General features: G+C 45.5%; 1 protein-coding gene across 2 annotated transcripts; it reads right to left on the reverse strand.

Annotated features, from left to right (window-relative positions):
• Positions 1 to 682: 682 nt before the first annotated feature.
• Positions 683 to 6,200, reverse strand: SLITRK2 (SLIT and NTRK like family member 2). 2 transcript variants are annotated; one of them, XM_064426953.1, is made up of 2 exons: positions 5,562 to 6,200; positions 683 to 4,582 (listed from the first exon to the last, which is right to left on the reverse strand). In XM_064426953.1, exons 1-2 carry the CDS (start codon positions 5,753 to 5,755, stop codon positions 1,969 to 1,971), a joined length of 2,808 nt encoding a protein of 935 aa, XP_064283023.1. In that variant the 5' UTR covers positions 5,756 to 6,200; the 3' UTR covers positions 683 to 1,968. The 2 variants fall into 2 exon arrangements, with proteins under 2 accessions (XP_064283023.1, XP_064283024.1); XM_064426954.1 differs by lacking the exon at positions 5,562 to 6,200 and adding an exon at positions 5,060 to 5,347.
• Positions 6,201 to 12,562: the final 6,362 nt, after the last annotated feature.

Here is a 12,562-nt window from a genome sequence, read left to right on the forward strand (position 1 = left end):
TTAAATATAAAGCAACTTCATTTTGGCAAAGTCCTGATTAGAACAACATTGATTGTAGTTATTTATAGCTTAAATGCTATTGCTGACAATTTCTCCAAGTTGTAGATACTGTATTATTAACTATAGTAAAGCTCTAAAAATCAGTCAGCAGAGGCCACTTCAATCTCTGCATGATAATAAAGGATTATTATGTGCAGTAACCTATTTATGAAAAGGAAACAGTGTGCTTCTTTCAGACCCCATCAATTGCTTTAATAAGGAATTGAAAAGCCTGGCCTACTTTATATGCAGATCACCATCCCAGTTGCATAAGGATTTAGAACAGACAAAACAAAACTGTTTTTGTTGTAAATAAGGGCTGTTTGTTTAAATTGCACAATAATGTTTGCATCTAAAAATTATTTAGAAGCTAATAAGGTTTAATAAAGTTTGACTGCATACTTGTTAATAAAAATGGTTTCAATATTCTCCATGAAGGAAAAGTAAATTGAAGGTGATAACATAAAGCTTGAAGCAAAACAGGCCTGAGTTAATGGGAAAGGAGAAGACTCACTGCATTTGTTCACTGATGGGCTTAAGAAAACCAGTGTTGAGAATGGAATTCAGTTAACTTAAAACATTTTATAAAATTTAAGACAGTGAACTTAAAGGTAGTTTTCTGTAACGGGTTAGAAATATTGCAGTATTGCTTTTGCTCTAGAGACAAAAAGCACAGACATAGACACAGTTCAGACTACCAAAAGTTAGTGGGATGCACATACTGATTTCAGTTGGAGGACTCTGGAGTCCTGGGTTCAAATTTTACCTTTGGCATTGGTTCATTTGCCTGTATGTTAATAAATTTAATGAGGTGTGGGATGACCCCTGCTGGTGTCCCTGCTTATGAAAAAAATATGTATCTGGCAAGAAGAGGACATGTTAATTTCAGTCCAAAAAGTTAGAAATATAAACTCTGTCCCAAAATGTATAAAAATACCTAATCCAATGCATAAAATATTATGAGTAATGTTCTGTTAAGTATGAAAATAATCTTAAGCCATTGAACATTACTGTGTTAGAGCTGCAATGCAATGTATTAAGAAGGACATTAATTGTTCAGTTCACTATGACATTGTGTTAAACATCTTTTATTAATGAGCTGTTATTCCCAGCTGAGGCATTTGATAACCTCTAGTCCATTGCTAAATCCTCTCAGTTGATTTCTGTGAGTCACTCTAAACAAACCTAGAGGGAAAAAACACCCCAATAATTTACATTTGAGTCTGTAAGGTCCTAGAACTAGAGTCATTTAAGGAAGGGCAGCTTTCCTATAAATCAAACCTTCTGATTTAATGCAGCTGACATATAGATCTATTTTACAATTTTTTTTAATTTCAAAAATACAACACATTAAAATAGGTTCAATTTATCAAAGCTAAGAGCAACAATTAAGTAATAATGTACTTAAAGTGCAAAGGCACTTTAACACAAAAAAGTGACGCCCAGTGGCTATAGTTGGTAATTGAAACAGCAGTACTGTATATTATTATTTACAAAAGAAAGTCATAGTCCAGGAAAAAAAAGATCTTTGGAGATCTTCTACACAATACATTAAGATTCCATTTTGAAATTAAAAGGAAAAAAAAAAACCAACAAAAAACAACAGAAACCCCAGAGACCCCTTCTTCATTTCCTTCAAAATCAAAAAGAATTATGCAAGATCTATTACAGAAAGATACATTTGCAATGACAGTTCCTAGAGAAGGGTCAAAAGGAGAGAGATATAGAAATAACTTAGAGGGAACGTTGCAAAAGCAACACCACATCCCTGCTACGCTGCAAGGGTTCTTTTTCTCTCTCACTCCTTCTCTGATTTAAAAAAGTGGAAATGTTGGGAATGCGACAGATGACATCAGTACTGAGTTCAGACTCAGTGAAATATGATTCTGAGCTCATTAAAAAAATTTGCTTTGTCTCCCACCTCCCCCCTCACAGCTGACTGATTGCAGTTTGTTTTTCCAGAACTTCGAGGTAGTCTGGTTCTGTTTGTAGCTTTCCTTGGAGTAAAGGATGCTCAGGTTTAGACTGTTCTGCAAAATATTTCCTGGGAGTTCCATATAAAACAGTTTTATTTATCCTGTCCTGGTTTTGGCGTCTGGATTCATATGAAGGGGCAAACTGCCTTTTGGGTAAGGTACAAAAGTTATAATGAACTAATCCTCCGGTGGGGAGTTCCTTGACCCTTTCTGCAATATTTTGATACAGGAGCTCTGGTTCCCTTGGTGAGGACTGCTTTTCCAGCAATTCAGCTGCACTGATGGTAAATGCAAGACTGGTGGGGTCTTCTTTTTTGTGGTCAAGACTGCTATAGCTAAACTCATGGAGATTCCTGTAATAGGCAACTGGATCCCCTTCCTTTTGCATGTAGATTGGGTTTTGGCACATCTGTCCAACAGGAGGGGGAATGTAGTTATAAACATGTCCTTCAGTTTTATCGTGGGTCTCAGTGTTGTAAGACCCATACTGGAGCTGAAATGAACTTATATCTACGTTGTTGGCACTGCTGGGCATGCTCTGCACCCCCTTCCGGCGCTTAAGGACAAAGACAAACAGACCTGCCCCAAAACAAACAGACAAAATAAACACAACCAGCAAGCCTAAAATTAGGACAGACAGCGGAACTTCGGTGTGTAATTCTGGGTAGGAGCTGGGTGAGACACCGAGATGGGGGGTATCGGTGTTCTGGTTCATGGAGAGGACAGAAGAATCTGACAAGTTGGGGTTCTCTGGGCAGATGGCTTCTTTGCTCAGGAATTTCAGATGTTCTCCAGAGTGCTTGGTGGGAGACTCGCAGATTACTTCATTGATAACTACAGGGGGATTTGACTGCTGGTTGTTCTGGTCAGTGACTTTCTCTATCCAGTTCCTCAGCCCCAGGATGTCACACGTGCAGTCCCAAGGGTTCTCTTGGAGGTCTATCTGAATCAGAGCCGAGAGCTGGTCCAAGACTCCTCTCACAGGCAAGTGAGAGAAATGGTTGTTCCTAAGGTTGAGCCTGGTGAGGGAAGTGCCTCCAAAGACATTATCAGGCAAGGATCTGAGCAGGTTGTTATTGAGAAACAACAGATGAAGATTACTCAGAGCATCAAATGTGCGTGGCAGGATCTCCTTAATGACATTGTACTCTAGGTAGAGATATTGCAGGCTGTGCAGCCCTTCAAACATGGATTGGTACAGAACCTCAAGGTAGTTGCCATTAAGGTAAAGTCTGCGTAAACTTGTGAGGTTTGTAAAGGCACCTTCTTGTATCACTGCAATTCTGTTATTTCCTAGATGCAGCAAATCCAGCGAGCTGTACTCTGTGAGATCGGTTTTATAAATGACTTGCAGATAGTTACTGGTAAGGTAAAGTTTCTTTGGACTGGTCGGCCTGGGGTGGAGATCAGAGATGTTACTTATCTTTTTCTCTTGGCAATTAACATTTAGGCCATTGTCTGAGCTCTGGGACGTACAGATGCAGCCAGCTGGGCAGGTGATGGGCACAGGAGACTTTGTCTGGTAAACCATGATAGGTCCAAATATTTGTCTGTCTTTTGACACAGAGACACGGGGGGTGGGGCGGTTCCTGGTTTTGGGTGGCCGGCTGGCTTTTGGGGCCCTGGTGGGATTGATAGCAGAGTTGGCTGTGGGCGATAGCCTCGAGATGTGTGGGTCTGAGAGGACAGGGTGTTTTTCCCTCTGGTTTGAATCACTGGAGCTTTTCCTAGGGCAGAGATCTTGCCTGGTGAGCTGGGTCACATCTTTCCCATGAAGCCTGAAGGGGGTTTCACAGACAATCTCACCCACAAACACGGTGATGGTGTCTAGCCAGGCCTTGAGTGGTAGCAAGTCGCAGGTGCAGTTCCAAGGGTTTTCCTCCAGCTGGATTTCCATGATGCCTCCAATGTGCTCCAGCACACCAGCAAAAGGCATCATCTTCAGCCGGTTCCCCCGCAGGTCCAGGTGAGTGAGGAGCACAAAGCGGAAGACATTGCTGGGCAGGGACAGCAGGAGGTTGTCATTGAGGATCAGCACCTTGAGCTTGTTCAGCTTGCTGAATGCCCCCGCTTCAATGGCACTGATGTAATTGTAATCAGCCTGCAGGTACTCCAGACTCTCCAAGCCCAGGAAGGTGTCTTCCTTCAGCACTTCCAGCTTGTTGTTGTTGAGGTGCAGCCTCTTGAGGGTGCGGAGGCCGCTGAAGGCCCCCGTGCGGATCTCCTGCATGTCGTTGTTGCCCAGGTGCAGGGTCACGGCGTTGGAATAGTTGACGAACTCATTGGGGAACAGGCGGGTCAGTGCGTTCCCATTGAGAAACAGCTGGTAGATCTTGGACGGGGGCGGCAGGAGGAGGCTGACGGTTGTAAATCCCTTGTTTTCACAATTAATGTTCAGCACGTTCTCCTTCTCCTCGCAAGGGCAGCGGCTCTTGCTGCAAATGTCTTTGGCAGGTTTGCGACTCTCTGTCCACGAGATCCCAGCCACTGTTAACAAACTGAGCAACCAAACACCCTTCAGCATCTTTATGCGCCGTCGATCCCCGCTTTGGTACCTACAGTCAAACCTTTTGAGACAGGTAAGGAGAGAAAGAAGAAATCCCCAGTGAACACGGCCGGGAGCAGAGGCTGCACGGGGAGAGCGAAAGCAGGTCGGAAGGCTGGGGGGGAAGGGGAGCTGCAAGGCAGCGACTTCCAAACTCCTCTGGAATCCCCCCTCCTCCTCCCTTCTTTTCCTCTCGGAAAGCGCCTGCGGAGCTGCTGTGAGGGAAGCCCCGTCGGGGAGCTCCCCGAAACCCGGGTCCCTAGCGCTGGGCTCTCCGCCCGATCCCCCGCCCGTCGCGGTCGCCGCCTCCGCCCCGGCGCTGCCGGCAGCAGCACGATCCCGTCCCCGCTGCCCGTCCCACGGCCACGGCGCACCCGGCTGCCCGGCTCCCGGTGCCTGCCAGCATCTTAAACCGGGGGACGCGCGGACTGACAGCACACCCTCCCCGCCGCGGCAGCGCCCCCAGCCCGCGCTCCCCGCGCGTCCCCCGCGCTCGTACCTGCTCTCGGGGCGCCCGAGGGGGCACTGGGGGCAGTGGCCGCCGCCGAGAGCCGCCGCGCCCCGGGAGCCAGGCGCCCGGCGGCGAGCGGCATCGCCCGCTCACGCCTCAGCAGGAGCCCAGCGGGGCGCCGCCGTCCCGTCCCGTCCCGGCCGGGCCCGTCCCGGCCGCGGCCGTGCGGGAAGTTGGGCCGGGCGGGGGCCGAGAGCGGCGGCGCTGCGGGAGCGCGGCGCTGAGCGCGGGCAGTGCGCGGGGCGCGGCGCGGCGCGGCGCTTTTGCCGGGTGCCCCGCGCGGAGCCGCGCTGACGTCAGCCGGGGGCGGGGGGGACACGTTTTTCCCAGCCCCCCTGTCCCAGTCCCCGTCCCCCCCTTCCCTTGGTGGCTCTCGCAGCCGGCTCCGCTCCCGGCTCGGCTGCTCTTCGCGGGAGCGCTCTGACAGCACCTGCAGGACAGCGCGGGCACTCGGAGCCGGGAAGGGGAATAAGGTAACAAGCGGATTTACCTGGGTCCGGAGAATTTTTGGCCCCGAGTCCCCGAATCCGCGCCCTCAAAACAGAGAGCAAGTGAAGCAGCTCCTTTGGCAGAAGCCAGCCGGCAGGCGCGCACGCACCGCACACACACGCACACCGCACAGAGACACACGCACAGCCCGCACACATCCTCCGCACACGCCGCACAGACGCACACATCACACATCACACACACATATGCACAATCTGGCTCTCCGAGCAGCGGTGCTGCAAATCCTGATCTGGCATCAGCACCGATCCCCCGCTCCGGCTGGAGCAGCCAGCCCCCTTCCCAAACTGCCGTGCCGAGCTCTGCCCAGCACACCGGTGTTCTACACGTTCAGGGAAGTTCAACACCTTCCACCAAACCGGCTGCCAGGCAGCGGCAGTCCCAAGCCTGAATCCCTGCACTCTCTGGAACGCTCCCCCGACTACTGAGCAGCCAGATTTAACCACATCTAACACCATCATTCCCACTGGCTGGATTTGTCCCACTGCCCCATTGAAATGTTGTGGTGTAGCGTTTGGCTGCCTTTAAAAAGAGCAAGATGTTGCATCTGGGTTATTGTGACTTTGCTTAAGCTCCATGCCCTGGGCACAGATCTGTGTGATGGGAAAGGATGGCTGCTCTTGGTCTCTATCTAAAGGTAAAACTTTGGGTTCACACCGGGGGGAGGGGACAAAAAGGCACTCTACAGGGAGTTTTTAAAGTGCTAGCAGGGCAGGGTGCATTATTGCCAGATTCTTATAGGGTATTATATGCACTTAGTCTCTAGAATGTAAAGGTTTGCTGCCAAAAGAGTTCTGGAATTGGCAAAAGTGGTACTGTCATCTTGTGGTATTCTTTAGCCATTATGTATCAGAGCCCACATTTTAGGAGCAGCAGAAATGTACTGTCTATTTTTATCTCTCTTCTTGAGGCTGGGAAAGGTAACATCCTGCAGCAGCCAGCACAGATGCCTTTGCAGTGCTCCTGGACAGGAATAGTGCTGGAGTTTGTGTTTGGGATTGAAGCAGTTGCAGCTTCCCTATCTAAAATTTGGAGTGGTTGTGACAAGAACAGGAGCATCCCACACTGGAGCATGCTTTTGGTGTGGTGTTGCATGAATTTCAACAGGAGTGGGATTCTGAAATGCACTCAGAGCTTCTCCATTCTGACTCTATCCAGCTGAATTCAGGAGCAAAAATTGCTAAGATCAGGAAAGATCTGTGTGGCAGATCTGCTGTTTTACAACACTAATACACCAGCAGCCAGATTATTATTCTGTGAGATTTTTAGCTTGTTTTCTGCTCTGAACATGAGGATATGGTGTTTGGGGAGCAAAATTGGACTAGTTACAGGCTGTAGCAAATCCTGTTTTCAGCTCTTTCTAACATAATCTGGGGGCATCAGCCTAAAAAGAGAAGGTAAAAGGAAACCCAGGTTGATTTTTTTTTGTTTTATTATTTTCTGAAGGGAGCATTTTCATACACACCTGGCCCACAGAGGGACACGTAGAGGCTCCTTTAACCTCCCTCCATCACATCTCACCTGAGCTGCCCAGCACAGCACTGTCTGCTCTCATAGGGCTCCCTCCAACACTGCAAAAATGAAGGCACAAGTAACTCCAGTGAATTTTCCCTTGTCTCAGAGTGTGCATGTGTTTTATGTCCATGAGTTTCAGCCAGGTGCATCTTTCTGGTGAGCAAGGACCATGTCCTGGAATTGGCTTATGAGGCAACATGCACTGTGCCACTTGCTGGTGTTTACTAATTCGTGGGAAATGTGTTTGTGGCACTGCTGATGCTGCCTTGGAAGGGAGAGCGTACGCATGGCATGCCTCAGCAGTAATTACCAGATTCATGTGGGATGGAAGGAACAGCATGTTAGGGGATTGCAACAGTAATAAGACACAGAGATGATACTGATTCTATTACACTGCAAATGCATGCATATAATAACCATAGTTGTAGGAGGAGGAACAAGGATTAAAAAAAAAATAATAGCTTCAGCTTTTTATTTAGGAACAAAGTCCCGATTTCTCAGCATGCCTGAAGTGTTTTATAATCCCTTCAATTAAAAACAGAGTATAAAAGAACAGCTTTTTTCCTCCACCTGTTTTGAGGCCTTTTTATTTTATATGTTGAATGGAGGAACTTTTCCAGTTTGTGACTATCTGGGAGCCTCCAGGGATGAAAGGCCAGGAGGCAGGTTTACACAGCAGCCCGTGAAGGCTTGGGGAAACTCAAGGTTATGCCTGATTTGTAAGCATTGTGCAGGTCCCAAATATTTAGCTGTGTTCCCTCAATGCTCCTTTTTGTGCAGAGTCATGAAGACTCAGTACAGATGCATAGATTATGAGACTTAATAGAACCATTGTGGCTTTTGAATCTTGCATAACCCAAGCCATCAGTTAAATTTGAATTAATTCTTGTTCAAACTAGATCATACTTCATAGGAAAAAGAAAGAAAATGAAACCAAATAACATAGCCAGGCATATTTTAGCCATTGCCCATGGTGAAAATCTGCCATCGTGTTCGGTAAATTGTTCCAATAGATTTCATCCCCCACAGGTAAAAGACTGGGCTTTCTCTACAACTCAGCATCTAACTGTCTTCAGTTTGAAATGTTTATCCTTGTAATATCCTTGTCTGCTGGCTTAAGAGCCCTTAATTATCCCCTACCTGTTTCCCATGGGGACACTCCCAGACAGCTGCAGAGCAAGAATGAACTGAATACTTGCCTGGTGCCAGCCTTAACCTGCTTGAAACAGTCTGTTAGTCCTGTGCTCTTCCCTACACCAGTGCAGCTCTTGGCTTCTGCACAGTCCTGAAGCCACCACTTTATCTGTCTGCTGGCAGGGGAAAAAAAAGCCAGATCACAGCATGAAGCATAAGCACATAAAATTTGGCACAGATCATTACCCTTCCTGCCTAGTGCACATCATGCTGTTGTCCTTCTGGGAGAGTAAATATCAAGGAGAAGAAAAAGTCTGGAAAAATGTGGAGATAATTTTCTTTCTTCACATTGTATCTGCAGGTGGATACTAAACACTACTTACACATCTTTACCTATCATTTTTTCAGGGTTTGCTTCTCTGTATATAAGTGAAGGAACAAACATATTCACCAAGTCTTGTGGAATAAAAAAATGAAGGCAGCAAGAAACAAAGCAAAAACTCTGTGAGTTGGATGGAGGGCAGGATATAAGTTTTACTAATCATTAAAATCTATTAAGGTAGTCTGAATGCTGTTGGCAAGTAAAGAAGTGTTTATTCATATGGTATAAGTAGAAGCCAGTATTGAGTTCTGTGAACACATCATGATGGGTGATGCAGTAAAACAATGGGAATTTGTAAATGCAGGTATTTGCTGATCTCCTAAGTTCCTCATCCTGTAATCCTGAACTGCATATGAGATGCCTACTCCATGTAAGCTTTTTAGGGTTCTGAGATAATCATCACTGCTCTCCAACAAGTACCTTGTATTCTTGCTTTCTCTGTGTACATGTGTGTCTCTTTGTAGCTGGAGATAGTCTGCTTCCATAACTATGCACATCTTTGGGGTCTTTCCAATACTGTAAAGTGGATTTTTGAGCCTCACTTAAAAGGAATTCTTAAGGAAGTAAACAGTTTCCAGATTTAGCAGTGAACAGTATGCAAAATACTTGTTACTTGTAATCCACAGTTTTATCTCATCCAGCAGCACTGGGGAGTGCTGTAAAGGACAGGATGAAAGAAGAGTCTCTGGCTTCAAATTTCTTTAGGCAAGGAATGAGCAGGGGATGGTGAAGGAGGGTGAGCATGAGAGGCAGGGAGGAAGGAGAGGCAGGGAGGGCAGCCTGTGCCCTCCCTGGCCCTGTGTCCATCCTGGGCTGCTCAACAGCAGCTGGCTGGAGCCCAAGAGAGGCAGAGGAGGGAAACCTTTGGGATGAAGCCTCAGTGGAAGGAGAGCTGCTGGATGAGCCAGTGTGAGGGCAGAGGGACACTCCAGACTGGGTGGTGTCTGCTGAGTTGCCTTTTGCTGGCAATCAGTGATTGCCTGTGCCATCAACTGTAAGGAATTTCTCTGGTTTCCAGATGTGCTTTTTAGCTCCATTTCTCTCAACCATGCAAACATATGGAGAGCTGGCCTACTTCACAGAGTACTGCTCACTGACATTTCATGACTACCTATTGTATAAATGAAAGGATTTAATTAACTATGACTTAAAATTAGTGTGCTTTCTAACTCTTCCCTCAGTTTTTGCTTCCTGCAAGGACTCAGACCCTGGCCAAGGTTGCACATTTTTGAGACCCGTTATCTAACTGCAACATGATTTTTATTGCAAGGAGACTACATCATGATTGGTTTCAATATATCTGGGGTAATCTGTTTTATAACAGCACAGTGTGATTCTACCCTGGTGGTACAAACTGCAGCAGCAGAACTACCAGTTTCTGATTTTTTGTATCATTAATCCTGACTGTCTTAAGAGAATTTAGTGTGTTATAACGGCAGTAATATTGGTTTCAGCAGGAAATGTGGTAGAGAAGCTGTCTTTCAGAAGGCATCCCTGATAGCCTGTGCTTTGGGGATACTGACAGACCTGCCACTGTGCAATTAAGAATTGATCATTAGTTTAGATTTAGCCCAGTTTTTTTCCTTCTCAACAAGAAAAACAAATATCTACTCCCCTACTACCCTCACACCTTTTATCATAGCAAAGCACTGTGAGACAATTAATATTTATGGATGTCTTCATCCTATTCAGGAAAGTGGTGTGTCTGATCCAAAGCCCTTTGGTGTCAGTGGAAGGACTCCGACTGATTTCAGTGGGATTTGGATCAGATCTTTGAACAAATGCTCAGCTTCAAAGTCGGCACTTAGGTTTTATTGAGTGCTTTAAATATTTTTGGAAGTGCTTTGTTTCATCATGTCAATGGGTCTTTTTCTCTGATAGGAACAACGAGATGAATCTTCCTGATGATAGATATTCTGTGCTGGCATTGCTGAGCAACAAGAACAAAAAAAAAAAAAGAAAAAAAAAAGAAAAAAAAAAAAGAAAAACAAAGAGAAGTGTGGGGTTTTATTTCCCCATCCTTAAAACAACAATGAATCTATTATTTATTGTGTTTCAAATATGTGTCTACAGTAATTTCTACAACTACCATTTACAAGTACATTTTTTTAGCTTTCCTCGGAGTCATAATTTATGTGTTACATACTATGAATGTTTTTAACTGGAAATGTCCCATCATGGAAGCACAAGTACACACAAGTGGTTTTAGTGTCTTGTTTAAATTATTGTGTCTTCTTGCCTTACTTCGGTGGACAGGGTGTTCATATTTGCATAATGCAGTTGATGTATGGGTATGATAAACATTCACTGTTGAAAGTCTGGTGAGCTGATGTGAGAAGTTTTTTCCCTTTAGTTTTTAGTAGTAAAAGGAACAGAAAGAAATCTCAGAAATATCATCATTTTTATGGCAATGAAGTTGAAAGAATACAGATTCCACTGTGCTAATGACATATCTAGAAATATGTGAGGAGCAGGAGCAATGGGTGAAATTCAGTCCTGGGCAGAGGGCCAGCTTAGAGTGATTCCTCATGAAAGCCCCCAATTAAGACCTCAAAACAGGGCTTAAGTGAGACTTCAGTGCCCTATGCCTTGAGCTGGCTTTCTGCAATAGTGGAAGAAAGTTCCTCCAAATGAATTATTCATCATAAATAATGCATTCTATTAGTTTAGCCTATTTTTCTTGATTCCTTGAATTTATTTAATTGAAATTACTCACCAAATAATTTCTATGAATAATCATGGCCTGAGGATTATTTTTGAGCAGTTCATGGTGAGCATTTCATATTCCACATTCAGAATGAGAGCTGTGTCATTGAGTTGTCATTATGCACAGAGGTCACATAGTTCTGGTTTCGCTTCAGAAAAAAATGAGATGAGTAGAAAAGAAACAGCATTTTTTCAGACTCCATGTGCTCCCAAAAGTTCCTTCCATTAAGTTAATTCTATGAGATGTTTGTGACTAGTTGCCCACTGAAGAAATAATTGGGCAATCATTGGCTTTTGTTTTTCACCTGGTTTCTGAGAGGAATGTAATTCTGCATGTGCACAGGGTGTGTGCACACCTGGCTATCAGTCAAGGTCCCCTCCTTCCATCAAAGAAATTTTGAACCAAATCTGCTGAAAGGTGATGCTCTGAGCAGTTTTATTTTCCCACTCCTCCAGTGGAGAAGTGACTGAGGATTGTCCCAGGAGGGTGGGAGATTTCAGCCTGGCCTCGCTGAGCCGGGTTTGGCTGAGCTGGGGCTCATTTCCCCTGCAGCCTCGCAGTGCTGGGCTGGGCACTGGCAGCCACAGGGGGTGGATAATTCACCAGAGGTTTGGCTGCTGCTGAGCAGAGCTCCCACAGCCTCGGGGCTGTCTCTCCAGCATTCTCCCCTCTCTGGTGGGCTGGGGAGGAGGAGGAGGGTCCTGGGGAGAGCGCTCAGCCAGGGCAGCTGGTCCCAGCTGGCCAAAGGCGTATTCCACACCACGTGGTGTCTGCTCAGCACTAAAAGTTAAAAGAAGGAGGAGATGACATTTGTTACAAGGGTGTTTATTTTCTGGAGCAGCCAGTAATGAAGACCTACATCCCAGGAAGTGGCTGGACAGCACCTGCTGAGAATAATTTATTTTCCTTTGCTTCCACATGTCACTTTGCTTTAGTAAACCACTTTTGCTTTTATCTTGACCCACAAGTTTTTCCAATGATCAAAAATTTAACTCTCTGAGAATTAAATACTTCAATTTTTGAGTAAACAAAAACATTCCCTTTTCAACATCCCTCTAGCCAGACACTTCACTGTCTCTGAGCAGTAATAATTTACCTGAAAAATACCCTATAATATTTGTCTTGTGGAGGCTGGTTGCACACATGCTGACTTTGAAGCATGATGTATAACTGCAAGTGGCATGAAAAGAAATTGATGAGACAATTAGAACTTGTGAGAATGGTGGCTGCATTAATTTGTCGGAGA

Source organism: Passer domesticus, chromosome 7, assembly GCF_036417665.1.
Source record: "Passer domesticus isolate bPasDom1 chromosome 7, bPasDom1.hap1, whole genome shotgun sequence".
Classification (NCBI taxonomy): domain Eukaryota; kingdom Metazoa; phylum Chordata; class Aves; order Passeriformes; family Passeridae; genus Passer; species Passer domesticus.

Coding starts and splice junctions, on each gene's coding strand:
- SLITRK2 (XM_064426953.1), bottom strand. CDS start 5,755: ATGTGTGATGTGTGCGTCTGTGCGGCGTGTGCGGAGGATGTGTGCGGG. Junction 4,583..5,561: donor CAAAAATTCTCCGGACCCAG/GTAAATCCGCTT, acceptor CTGTCTCAAAAG/GTTTGACTGTAGGTACCAAA.